Source organism: Triturus cristatus, chromosome 3_1 (assembly GCF_964204655.1).
Source record: "Triturus cristatus chromosome 3_1, aTriCri1.1, whole genome shotgun sequence".
Classification (NCBI taxonomy): domain Eukaryota; kingdom Metazoa; phylum Chordata; class Amphibia; order Caudata; family Salamandridae; genus Triturus; species Triturus cristatus.
The window spans coordinates 448,543,208-448,557,411 of NC_140583.1; the positions used below are offsets into that span (position 1 = coordinate 448,543,208).

Genomic DNA, 14,204 nt, shown 5'->3' on the forward strand with positions numbered 1-14,204 from the left:
CGCTTCTGTTTTCATTTCTTCGACACACACAACATGAAGCTTGCAACTTGTCTAGACACGTTTCAGAGAGGTGTTAGTTGACCTTGGCAATGCGAAGTCAATGGATACAATCGAATGTGTTGCACAAACATTGCGTGCATTGAGTTTCCGGCCCTCGGTCGCAGTTATTCGACAACGCTGTGTACAGAAGCAAGCGGATGCGGAACATGACGCGCGCTTCCAGTGTGGATTCCGTGAAATGGACGTTGCGATTGCAACAGTCCGGGAAGAGCCGTGGGCCCCGCATGAATGCACGGCCGTGGAAGTAGTTTCACCCTCTTGGAACCTCTGTGCAAAGCTCAGACCTCCTTCTAAACGCAACAGAGTAAATCCGGTGGCTTCAGCGCTAAACGTGATCAACGTCACCCCTCGGCCTCCACGGCAGCAGCAGTCGGCCAGGAAAGAAAGCTTTACTCTGCTAGCGGACGATTTTGTCGAAGCCACTCTGAAGAACATCAATAGCAAAGCTTCCGTTGCATTGAAGCTGAATAAAAAGAGCAGCGACAGGTGGAAGGCGGTGAATCAGGAAGAGTTTCTTGCCTGGCTCGCTGTCCTCCTGCAGGGGGCACTGTGCGACAACACACAAGTAAGCACCAAATGTTCCAATAATTCCGTCGAAACAGGGATAAGAGCGTATTCTAACTACCGCTTTGAGGACATTCTGCACTACTTGTGCGTGAACAAACAGAGGAAGGATTCAGGGGTATTTCTGGAAATACAGTGCTTGCAAGAGAGACTGGCTACGAGTTTCTGTAAAATGTGCATTCCAGGGAAGACAGTATGCATTAAAAAGTTTAAGGTGCATATTAAAGGGCAGCCAGAGAGCAGTGGGTTGAGGCTCGCCCTTTTGATGGATCTGGACACAGGCTTTATCTGTAATTTCAGTATACACCCCCTGTCGCACCTGAGAGGCAGGTGTACGCAACTAGCGTACGTACTCCAGGAACTGCTTGCTCCGTACTACGGGAGAAGTTGCACTGTGCAGTTGGCGGTTTCTGCTCCAGTGACTGGGAAGACCCTGGATGAATTGTTTTTGCGTGGTGTATCGTTTCGATTTATTGACTCCTTGTCTGACTCTGCAGATCAAAGGAATGAACCACTCTCATTTTTTAGCCGCTCCAGTGTTCAGTGTGAAAATAAGAATGCGGGCTCCTCGTTGGCACTGTCCTGCCACCCCCTTGGATGGGATGGACCTGTGCGGGTCCCACTGAAGGCAGGGGGAACCAGTTCCGTTGAGTTCATGCAAGCTTTTTGGATCATGGTCCACATGACGTGTATCAACTCTTTTCTTCTTCATTCTAAAAAATCAACATCTTCTCTAAAAGACAGCTCGGTATACGAGTTCACTAGAGCATTGTCCGGTGAGCTGAATCCATTAGAACTCTTTCAGAAGCCCACTCGCGAGAAACAGAGCAGGGGCACTTCTCTGAATGGAAACTACGATCATCTGCGCCACACCGTTTTAAGGTTAGCTTTCATATTACAATATTTTTTTATGTATGTGGAAGAAACCGGGTTATGACTTGAAATATGATTTTTTAAAAGTTTTAAGGAGAAATAGCACCAAGGAGCACAAACTGCAAATGATTCTTTCTGGTCAAAGATTTTTACCTTCTGACTTTAGTCCTTTATGCCTCAATCCATCACAGGAGTACATTTCTAAAGCCCCCAGGACCTCAGAGGAGGCACTTAAAGACACACAGGGTGGCAGGCAGAGGCCAACAGGAGGGCTCATGTCCAGTTGCCACTGGTCAGCTGGACAGTTGCAGGAAAAGCCTCTTGTAACATGTGTGTGGCTGTAGCTTTAGCAGGAAGTCGGCCTTATTTATTTATTTAATTTTTGTTTTGCAGTTTTATGTAGCAAAAATTCAACCCAAATATATTGGTGCCCTCTACATGAGCACCAGTTACATTAAACCAGGACACATTCATTTTGGTTTAGGCACAGGGAGATTAAGTGATTTGCCCAGAATCACAGGATGTTGAGCCAATGCCAAAACTTGAACCGGTCTCCCCAGTTCCAAAGTCGGCAGCTCTGGTCAGAATGCCACATCCTCTCCCCTTATGACCTTTGGATCCCCTTCTTTGTCCTTGGTACAAGAGGGAGAGTAGGTCTAGTCCTCTAGGCTTTTCTCAGGTCGATGGCAGCAGGTTCAGTCTCCTCCTCATTTTCCACAGATCCAGGAGTGTTCTGAAGGGGGTGCCTGGAGATGTCATACTCATGCCTGACACGTGCTTGAGGGTGAGAAGGTTTCTGGCTGTAACCCTGCTCATTTTAGGCATTTTCAAGGTAGCCAAAGGCTTCGTCCACACTAAATGTTGGCTCTGAGGGCTGTGGGTGTGAGGGGAGTGTACGATGGAAATTCTAGTGTCCTCTCACATCTAACACTAAAATTCAGCTGTAGACAGTCCCTGTACCTCCAACAAAAACAGGGACAGAAGCCTAGTAGAACAAAGCTGAGCTTTCATCACACAGACACAGGGTACACACAAATTGTTTTGGCATTCAGTGTCCCTCCTTTGAAGTACACCCCAAATGTCATATGAAACTCCCAGCAGTCCTGTTAAGCAGGTGTTGACACTGCAGCAGGAACTGCCACTGTGATGTCAACAAGGGGCCCGCTGTAGTGGCATGGTCCAGCCCAGGGGATAAAAGAAGGGTGTAGGCTGGGTGTTAACTACATCGGCTGGAGATAAAGTAGGCCTCTTTGACATTAATCAAGTTTTTGGCCCCATGCCACAGGCTATCCTAGCAAGGACACTACAACATCTTCCTATACCCAAGGTCTTTTGTCCCTGCCCCATGAGCATGTTGACACCTGTTAGAACCGGGATTCCCTCGTTGGCTGAGGTAGGTACCTTAGGCCAAGTAGGGACCCTCACTTCCACGTCAGGGAAAGGAAGGACACCTTCTCAGATAGCCCCTGCTCACCCCCTTGGTAGCTTGGCACGAGCAGCCAGGCTTATCTTCAAGGCAAGTGTGTAAAGTATTTGCAACCACGCTCTCAGTGACCCAACAATGACACCACAAAAGGACTCCACACGAGTTTCATAGAAAAACAAGTATAAGTTTATATAAAAAGATTTACGATGAGACCACACAATATAAATCCAACATATGCGTATTCATAATATTCCTCCTGGCCGGTTATTAGGCCAACCAGCCCTTGTAGGTTCGGGCGGTATTAGTGAGCAATTCTAGATGATCCAATGCAGTCCTAATGCAATGCTATGCAGTTCGTAATGCAAGAATCAGGCACTTTGCAATGTAAAAATAATGCAGTTCGTTATGCAACAATCAAGCAATTCGTAATGCCAAAATAATGCAATGCGTAATGCAACAATCAGGTAGTTTGTTATGCAAACTAATGCAGTGTGTAATGCAGCAATCAGGCAGATTGTTATGCAAACTAATGCAATGCGTAATGCAACAATCCTGTAGTTCATTATGCAGAAATAACGCAATGTATAATGCAACAATCAGGTAGTTTGTTATGCAGAAACACAATGCAATGCGCAAAGCAACAATCAGCCAGTTCATAATGCAGAAACAATGCAATGCGCAAGGCACTTCGGCACCGATCACGGTGCTTCAGAAGGTCTCTCTGCCCCTCGTACTGACTCGCTGTCAGCCTCTGCCAACATATGCCCCCAACACAGGAATGGTGTAAACCACAGTGCAGCTCCACACTCCAGCCCCGGTACTGCCACTCCTTGGCACGTAAGGGCCGTGATACGAGCTAGAACAGAGGCTCACGCTACAAGAAGGGGAGAGGCAGAGAGCGTCTCTCTCCGAGCCTGCACCCCGCCCCAGGCGCCGACTCACGTTACCTGGGGGATGCAACCTCGCTCTCCTCTCTGCCTCTCGTGACTTGGGCCTCCGATGCGACTTGGTTGCTTCCAGGCCGATGGCGATAACGAAGATCTCAGGCTGCGACAGGCCACACGCACACAGTGTTGCTGAGACTCCCTTGAGCTTCGGGTGTGCACAGTCACAGAGCAATCCTCATGAAGGTCTCAGGCTGCACGAAGCACACACACAGCGTCGCTCAGACTCACTTGTGTTCCCGGTGCACAAGATCACAGGGCAATCCTCACGAAGGTCTCAGGCTGCACGAAGCACATGCACATAGCGTCGCTGAGACTCACTTTGACTCTTGGCGCCCCCGATCACAGGGCAATTCTTACGAGCATCTCAGGTTGCAAAAAGCACACACACACAGCGTCGCTGAGACACACTTGAACTTCTGGTGTGTACGGTCACCAGGCAATCCTCACGAAGGTCTCAGGCTGCACAAAGCACACGCACACAGCGTCGCTGAGATTCACTTGGGCTCCAGGTACACATGATCACAGGACAATCCTCACGAAGGGCTCAGGCTGCAAAAAGCACACGCACATATCGTTGCTGAGACTCGCTTGGACTCCAGGTGCCCATGATCACAGGGCACTTCTTACGAAGGTCTCAGGCTGCACAAAGCACATGCACACAACACCGCTGAGACACTTCTGGAAACTTTTGTGTTCCTTAGTTTCCACAACAGGGAGCCAGCTCTTCTCTAGCCCTTGGGGTTAAGGTACTTCAGGACACAGCACAGCAAAGTCCTCTCAAGCAGGGGGACACAGCACACAGCAAAGTCCATTTAGCCTCTCCTTGGTTAAGCAGCAAACTGCAGGCCAGTCCTAAAACACAGAGCAAGGGTCAGTCCTTTCCTTCAGCTCTATTCAGCTGTTTCTTCCTTGGCAGAGGTTCCTCTTGACCACGAAGTAGTTTCCATCCTTTACAGTCTTGAACAGTTCCTATCCTGTTCAGTCTTGCTCAATTCCATTTCAAAGTCCAGGGCTTTCAGCTCTCTTAGTTATACCCCTAAATGTCTTTGAAGTCTTTGTGTTCAGGGGGGCACTAACCCCTGTCTAAACCAGTTCTGGGTATCTCCCTGCCAGTGACACCGTATTCCTTTGATTAGTGGGGGTCTGGATCCTTAATCACTCAGCAGGTTCTGGAACCATTGTCTTATGGCTGCAGCCCAGGCCTCTTCACCTCCAGGGGCTACTCCTCCCCCTACACTCCAGATGCAGGTCAGCCTGTTGCTGTCTCACCTCCTCCCCTGGGTCAAGACATTCCCCAGATCCTATCACTTTCAGATCCAGACAGTCAATCCACAACCAGGCAGAGACACACTGAAATGTTAGAGCACAAAAACCCAGCCACTTCTAAAATAGTGGTTTCTAAACACAAAATGCAAAAACCACCTTCACAAAAAGATGTGTTATTGAATTGTGAGTTCAGGCACACTAAACTTCACCTCTCCATCCTAAGCCTTTGGGAAGATAGGCTGGAAACATATTACACAGCCTCCCCATTCTGTCCTATGGGCAAGATGGCTTTTCAACAGTGAAAAACGAAATGGAGAGTATTTCACTGTCAGGACATGGTACACACCTCAGTACATGTCCTACCTTTCACATACACTGCACCCTGCCCTGGGGGTACCTTGGACCTACCATAGGGGTGTCTGATGTGCATAGACAGGGAAGGGTAAGGCCTGGCAAGTGGGTGCACTTGTCAGGACAACATGGCAGTTTAATAAACTGCGCGCAGGCACTGCAGTGGCAAGCCTGAGTTCTCTCTTTAAGGCTACTGGTGTGGGTGGCACACACACACACACACATAATCCCTCTCTCAATTTTATTTTGCTTATTTTACAAAATATTGTGATTTCTCTCGCTTAGCATCCCTACCAATTCACCTTCCTCTTCCTTTTCACTGCCCTTTAAGTTCCTCTCATGCACCCAGCTGGTGGTATAATGTATTTTAACATTATATTGTTGGAAAATCGGAAGCCCACCTCCTCCCCAACTGTTACTGACCGAGCTACGCCCCTGGTTACATTTAACTTACAGGAACTGGGAACACTTTGTACCATATACTAGAGATGTATAGGCAAGTTAAATAAATGTGCCAATCAGGTGTATACCAGTTTCATCATGTTTGAAGAGAGAGCAAAAGCACTTTACCATTGGTTAGCAGGGGTTAAAGTGTACAAATTTCTATGGCCAAAAAACAGTCAATGCAAAAATCTGGGGGCATACCATGCAAAATATGGTCATTTCCAACAGTATCTATATATATCTAAGTGTGCAACAGAAGAATCCTAAAAATAAACATATACACATGTATTAAGAGGCACCTATTTAAATCCAAAATTCAGTTTCAATTTGAAAAACGTGTTTTATTTTATTTTGTCGCCATAGACAATTTACATCATACACATCTCCTATAATAAATTTAATACAACATTTATAAAATAGATTAGTTGTAATGTGAATTTAATATGATTATTAACAATAATTCAAGTTTACATTCTGTTTCTTGCTATTTGCATATCTGTTCATCTCATCTGTTTCAGTTCTGGTAAAACAACCAAATCTGGTCTAGTTGTTGACTTCTCCCCTCCTTCTATGGTGACATCCGTATCTGAACCACTTATATCTGATTCACTTATAGATACTGAGCTAGCAGTTGAGATTGGTACTTTTCTGGGTATCTGATCAAATTTGGGAGCATATGAATACGCCCTTCGCATTCAATGATCACATTCATCTGTTTTAAATGTATTGATTTTCCTGGTTTTTATCTCGTCTTGGTATTTGGACAAAATATCTTCAAGTACATCATAATTCTTTCTAATCCCGTCTTCTAATTTGATGTCTGAAATGAGTTTCTCAGTGTTATTAATTTAAATGCACAAGTCTTGCATTTTATACTCAGATTGTTCAGTAAATTGTCTGATAAAAGTACTAAACACTTTTTTCAAACTTTTCTTCCATTTCTCTGCCTGTGCTTCATTGATATCTTCTACAAATATTAATATCTAATCCCAGGGCTTTAAGTGGGCTGTGTCTCACCGGCGCTGAGCACCGGCAGTTTCTAATAGGGTCTCTATCGTGCTCTGTTGTGTGCCCTGGCACAGGTGGTCCGTTTTTTCCCAAACTGAAGTGACAGCAGGCCCATCAATGTGTGCGTGCTCACACTGCTCTCTTCTCACTAGTGGAGAAGTTACAGCATGACGCCATGTCAGGTGAGTGTTTTAGGGGAAGGGAAATCCTGTAAAGAGAGTCATTTTCTCTCTGGTTTTCCCTTCTCTTTTTTGAAACTCAGGAGCAGCAATATTGTTGTGGTGTCACCAGGGCTTTAAGTCGAAGCTTTTTCAATATTATATACAAGCCATAGTTGCTGCTTATTTATCTTATGCAACTAACAACCATTATCAAAGCCAATAGTCCTGACTTGTTGTAGGTATGATGTTACTTGTTGTATCATATATCCGGATGCAATGACAGAAACAGCAAAATACAAGTTGGGTGGCACACTATGCTGAGCACAGATATTTAGCTTACGTGTTTTAAACCCCGCTCTTAATTACACTGACCACACCTCTTTATAAGATCCCTCAGTTTTTTCATCCCATTTAAAGCCCTGTCTATTCCTTTTAGTACTCTATCTACTTCAATATATTTTCTTAGGATAGTAGCATCCCACCATTTTGAAGATTCTTTTTTCATTACATATTTTACTTTGAAGAAATGTTCTCCTACACCTCTCAGTCGAGTCCCTGATCTGTCTTTTTCTGACTGTACCTGCTCAGAACTTATATCAAACAGATTTCTTACAAGTTCTGCACTTTTATTAATGGATTTAGATACATTGCCTGGTCCCAGTTACAAATCATAACTGCATTGTGTCTGCTCTAATCCTGTTTATCAGTTAATTTGTTGAAAAGAAAAGGTTAATACGTGCTAATTTCCCAGTGCTAAAGTGCTCTCAAGTGTGATGGTTACCTTACCATTCACCAATAATGAAATGTTAAGAACAAACATTTTTTAAGAGGCACCTATTTAAATCCATAGTGTTTGTAATTAAAGAGAGGAACAAGAAGTATTAGACATAAAAGATACTCAAAACATACTACCTGAGTTCTATGCATACAATAAAGCCCTGTACCAATGCTCTGCTTTTGAAGCAGATCATCAAGACAAATTGTTATGGGACTATGTAATACAGAGTGATGCCTCCCTGGAATATGAGGAATTTGAAGAACCAATCACTGCAGGGGAAATTAGCCCAACAATAAAAAGGAAATTGACTGTTAGTAAGACACCGGGCTGAGATGGGTTTGGAGCATTATTTTACCTTTTGGGAGATCCCCAGTCAAAAGCCTACAACCACATATTAAATACAGGACTGATAACTAAGATGGTCAAAGTGATTATACCCTCCTCTTAAACCCTGATAAAAACTCCAATTTCTGTGCCTGATACCTACTGATACCATCACTAATTGTTATGGATGAAAAATGTGTTACATATGTTCTGGTGCAAAATGTACATAATATATGCCTTCTATAATATTGCCACAAGAGGGTGTTGCAGGGATTCTGCACATACACAGAACTATGCGCAGGAAATCAGGACCTCGGTGTATAGGGGCTGAACCTTCCTACCACCATAGTACTCAAAATCCCAAAACCGACTAGCTATAGTGTCTCATTTGTTCTCCTACATAATGATGAACCTACAAATGATTAGACAACGCAGAACACAACACTCCAGACTCTCTCAGGAATCGCAGTAGCAAGACACTCACTCGTACTTGTTCACAATAAAAATTATCAGAGTCACTGTTATAGTTCAAAATGTTTATTTTAACTATTCTGCTCTATAATGCGAAATGCATAAACCTAAAACAGTTAGCATTGTTACAATTCCAAAGGGGAATGTCATCATATATAGACAGTGCAAAAATGACTATAAGGCCTAACCACCCTCCCCTTGGTAAGGTTAAGTTTATTATATAAAGGAAGATCTCTGGGCTTTGTCGGCAGACCCCAAACCTTAGTGCCTAGATGGAAGTTTTACATCATAGGAACAGCATAGCTCTTCTCCCTAGAAAAGTCCCTCTCCAAGTGTGTCTTTAGAACATGCATCCCCGTAATACCAAAGCACGAGTTTCCAGCAGCGCAGCTGTGTTAGCATGTTTTGTCAAGGTGCTAGGGACTGACCAGAACAGAATAACAAGGGGCATTGTTTATCGACCTTGCACATCGTTTTCAGACTAAACTCCAGGAACAGGCAGAGAACGCAGAAAGCAGACAGTTCTCATGTGAAAGGCACAAACAGAGTCTTGCAAAGTAAAGTCATATAGTAACGTGCGCAAAAGCAGCTTTATGGCAGCAGAGCTCATGCTAACCTAGCAATGTCGACATTGACCCTAACGGCCATATAACACCCTGTTGGACTTGGCCCTTCTGGCAAGTTCACCCCTGGACTTTTTGGCTTTTTATTGGTGACTTGGTGTGGTAATTGTTTGGTCTCTGCGCACCTTCCCTGTGTCCCAGGGTAAAGTGCGTGCGTGCTCTGAGTGCATGTGGTGAGATAGGCCTGCCCTCCCATAGGAATGCATGGGGAGTGTATGTGTCCCTAGTAGTTCCTGAGGAGGAGGAACCCTAGGAGAAGAGGTAGGGGGAGGAGAGCCTTCCCTGAGACTCCTGGTCCGCCTGAGGGTGTAGACCCTAGGCTGGAGAACCAGGGGCAGTCTAGTCCTGTCTTTCAGAGAGGAAGAGTGGAGAATGGCCGCTATGTGCCAGGGGTTACTACCCCCCACTCTGTGGTTAGGCAAAGACCAGTGGCACCTGGGTGGCCTAGGGCCTGGTCTTGGCCGCGGACAGCTTGGGAGTACCAGTGGGGTAGCCCAGTTGGTCCAGACAGTGGTGTTAAAAAGAATTCCATGGGTTCACCGTGGCGTAGAACCGGAGGGTGTCCATGCAGTTGCGGGCCCGCGTCCGTGTTCTATCGCCCCAAGCAGGGAAGTCCATCACGGTGGTGATTGGTCTGCCCTGCGTTTTGGCTGGAAGGGGGTTGTGTTGGACTTGGCCCTTCTGGCAAGTTCACCCCTGGACTTTTTGGCTTTTTATTGGTGACTTGGTGTGGTAATTGTTTGGTCTCTGCGCACCTTCCCTGTGTCCCAGGGTAAAGTGCGTGCGTGCTCTGAGTGCATGTGGTGAGATAGGCCTGCCCTCCCATAGGAATGCATGGGGAGTGTATGTGTCCCTAGTAGTTCCTGATGCGTGGGGTGTGCAGGCCCAAGTTTGGTATGTGCGGACTCGTGGGAGTGAATGCTGCGCGATGATGTGTGCGGCGTGCATGTACCTAGTGTGGAAGTGCCACTTCTAGAAGTGGGCACTTCTGTGTGCAGTGTGTCTGTCGCGTGATTGGCTGGTCGTGTCATGTGACGGGCTAGGGATTCCCCAGAGTCAGGATGAGTCACCCAGTGGTGAATGGGGAGATCAGCAGCTAGATGGGTGGGAGGAGTACACCTGGGTCCTGAATAGGACAGGGTTTTCCACACACAATGCTGGCCCCGCCCCCTGTGGTGCGACTGACGACCCTAGCCCTGCCAGTGAATAGAGTGAGGGGCTGAGCACATCAAGGGTGCTCCCCAACCAGCTGCGACTGGTTTTCCCCCTCACCCTGAACCCAGAACAAAGGGTTTGCCTGTATAAAAATGGGGCTGTGTCCCCACAGAAACTGTTCTCTGCCAGGATCTTACCTGAGGGGGGCTGCTGCTGCTGCTGGACCAGAGGACCGCCACTTGGACTACCTCCCTGCCTGGAGGCCCAGTGAGCTGGCTCTGGGTCCAGCCTTGCCCCCCACCCCTGCCCTGCTGCCTGCAGGGAAGAACTTTGCTGGACTTTGTGGTGCTTGTTAGGCCTAAGCGCTTGGAAGCGCTTTTATTCTCCTTTAGCGCTTGGAAGCGCTTTTATTTGTCCTAGCGCCAGGAGCGCTTTATTGCTGCAAGCCGGTGCCCACCCGGCATTTCCCCCGTGCGGTGCCAATCCTGAAATCCCCTGGCAGGTGCCCACCCTGCCAGGGACCTTGCCGTGCTCGTTGGCGGGTGCCCACCCCGCTTATTTGTTTATTTTACGGCGGGTGCCCACCCCGCCGTACATCCACTGTAACGAGGGAGCCTACCCCTCTTATTGCCGAGAGAAGATCACCGCCGCAGCCCGGAGTCCCGGCCGCGTCATCCCCCTGCCGCGCTGGGATTGGTCCAGCGGGAGGGGGTGTGGCCCACGTGATCGGGGCCTCGACGACGAAGCCGCGTCCAAAGCCGGGAAGCGGAAGAAGCTGGTGTCTCCCACCGGGGCTCCCGAGAGCGAGGGAGAGCCCCGGGTGACCAGCGGAACTCCGGTGAGTGGGGCTCTGGCCTGGAGGGTGCAGGGAGCAGCCGGTTTGGCTGCAGAGCGCGAGTACGCTCCGATGGGGCCAGCATCATTTGTGTAGAGCGCTGGTGTGCTCCACCGGTCCGCAGTATTCTCGAGCGGCCCCACTTGGCAGCGGGCCGCTCCAACGAGGCTCGCCTCTCCGTGGTGGAGGGGGCAGCGACTTGGGGGCAATTTGGTTAAAGAGCCTGTGAGGCTCCACCACGCGGGCCACAGTGTTTAAAGAGTCCTAGAGGGCTCCATCGTACGGGGGCAGTCTGTGCTAATTAGAGCGGCCCCGGAAGGCAGCGGGCCGCTCCAACAACGGGGGCAGTATTTTGTAGAGTCCAGAGGGACTCCCACGAGCCACATTGTGTCTAGAGCCCCGTGGCTCCAACGTGGTGGCAGTGTCCACGAGCCCTGTGAGGCTCCCAGGAGGCGCATTTCTTGATCATAGCCTGCGAGGTTCAGGGGGCCACAAGGGTTTTCTTAGAGCCCCGAGGGGCCCCACGTGACTGTGATTTGTGTAGGAGGGCACAGTGGTGCCCACGCTCATTCCTCCAGCTGCCCAGCACTTAGTGGGCAGCTGCAACATTTAGGTTGTGGCCTCTGCGTTTTGGTTTACGCTTTGCCCTGACTGCGTGCGCAGTCTTGCCCTGACTTTTCTGGACGCAGGGCGTCCTTGCCCCGACAAGGCCAGTTGGCCTAGGGACTGCCACAGATAGTGGCTAATGTGAGTTTTTGCGCCCTTGTTCCTTTCCTGCACCTCTGAATGTGTTTATGCGTCATGTGCTTTGCTTTACACCTCTGAATGTTATGCATCATGTGTTTATGTGCTTAGACCCCTACAGGTATTGTGATACTTAGGTGGTTGTTTTCTCCCTAACACAGGTGGTGCTAGTGAGGTCCTGATTCCCTGCGCAATATTTTCCTAAGGTGGTTAGGGTTGCGTAGGTGGTACTTACCTGATACCAGTAGTTACTGGTTGTGTGCTACATATGTTATTTTGTACTACAGTATTATTCCTATGTTCTAAAAAGTGCTAATTCCTGACAGTGGTCCAGGTGGCCCTGTCCCCTGTATATATAATCCCTTGTAAATTCTGCCCGTGCCTGTTGGCACATTGTAGAGTGTGTGTTTTTATCTAATGTGTTGTGTATAATACAAAGGCTATTTTTATAGAATACCTTGTGTGGAGTTTCCTTTGTGGTGGGCCTTGGGTGTTGTTGCTGGGTGCGCGCGCAAACGCTTTACACATCGCCTCAGGGATAAGCCTGACTGCTCGTGCCAAGCTACCAAGGGGGTGAGCAGGGGTTATCTTTGGCGTGTAACTCCCCAGCCCTGACTAGAGTGGTGGTTTCTGTCTGGCTTTGGCGCAAGCCCTGGCCAACCAGAAATCCCATTTCTAACACACCCTCCCCCTGGTAAGGTCTTAGCATATAGACAAAGAATAGAACAGTTTTCAAAGGTAAGCAGAGTCCAAATGCGCCTGAAAAAAGCAAATTGAAAAAGAGAGGAGAAAACAACATTTTGTAGGTCGTTTAAAAAGTTTGTCATTTCACAGGAAACGTGATTAAGAAGGAGGTGGCAAATCCATCAAAGTACGTGAACTTAAGAATGCAATTCGTTCCAAAAGGCCATCCCTATCATTAGTAGAAAAAGGGATGCCATCCAATCTAGTAGACCGAAGGAACAGACGTGTTTCTCATAATCCGATGCTTTCAAGAGCATATCTGGGCAACTTGGGTGATATTCAATGAAACTCCGTCGCAAGAGGTTCTGCACAGCTGCACAGATATTCCACTCAGCCAAGACTCCAAGTGCAGCCGTAAGCGCCATACGGCCATCCCGAGAACAGGCCTGCTCATGTGCCACTAAGGGACCCATCAACTGGTCATAAAATGGGTCTGAACATGACGTGTTGGAGAGCCATAAATCTAAAGCCCAATAGAAAGGGCACCGCTGACAGTAGAACACAGGTTGCACGCAAGTAAAGTAGGCAAAGTGACAAGTGAGTCTATAACTCACGCTAAGCATTGCTAATGGTAAGCATACAAAAAGTTGTTGCATTCGGTCATGGTACTGTTGCAATTGGCCTGGTCTGTGCATTACCACAAGATGAGCAGCCATTGCGTAGTAGGAGCAGAAGTACCAGGATTCCACCAGCTAGCGCCAGTAATAATGGGAACCCTCTGAAGACGCTGGAAAAAATAGAATGAATAACGCTGGTATTACTCCAAATATTGTCTGAAAAGAAGTCACAAGGCCTGATCCCACAAGTTTAACAAAATGAGCAAGGCCTTTCATGTCAGACGCATTAAATATTTGATGTATTAGTTCCCCAAAATGCAGTGGGAGATTCGTGTTCAGAAGGGACTCCATCTCACTAGATGTTCTAGCCACCTGTAATTCGAAGGTCTCTCGAGCTGAAGTGAGAGCCACTTCTTGTTGAAACAATAGCGCTTTGAGTCTGCTTAATTTGTTGAAATCTGTTTTCAAAGTCGGAATGGAAGGCCAAATGGAACTATCTACTTTCCCATGTGGGGTGGAAAAAGCACATTGCTACAAGAAGTAACACATTGTTAAACTGTTACTATATATGGGATTCCTGCCTGCAACCACAGCAGTCGTGGTTATTCAAAGTAAGATAACTCCAGTTAGAAAGCTATGTAAAAGTGGGAATTATTGCTGGGAGGGGAGTTCCTTTAAAAAACATGCAAGGTTAGGTGCGGACGCATTACAAGCGTCGTGCAACTTAATGTGTTTACAAACTAGGGAATGTCCTACTGTGAAATCACAGTCCTCCCCTGTTAGGAAAACTTTCTTATCCTACCGTTGACATCTGTAAGTAAAAGGTAGGGGCCATAATTCATGGAAATATGTACTACCCAGGGGTTCAAAGGG

At 47.3% G+C, this 14,204-nt stretch overlaps 1 protein-coding gene across 1 annotated transcript in view; it reads left to right on the top strand.

The window, feature by feature from the left end:
* The first annotated feature begins 214 nt into the window (after positions 1-214).
* The window catches only part of USP50 (ubiquitin specific peptidase 50), a 290,206-nt gene continuing 276,216 nt past the window's right edge, over positions 215-14,204 (top strand). Inside the window, exon 1 of the mRNA XM_085646339.1 lies at positions 215-1,506. Coding sequence (XP_085502465.1) covers positions 239-1,506 — 1,268 coding nt within the window. The 5' untranslated portion in view covers positions 215-238. The remainder of the gene's footprint in view (positions 1,507-14,204) is intronic.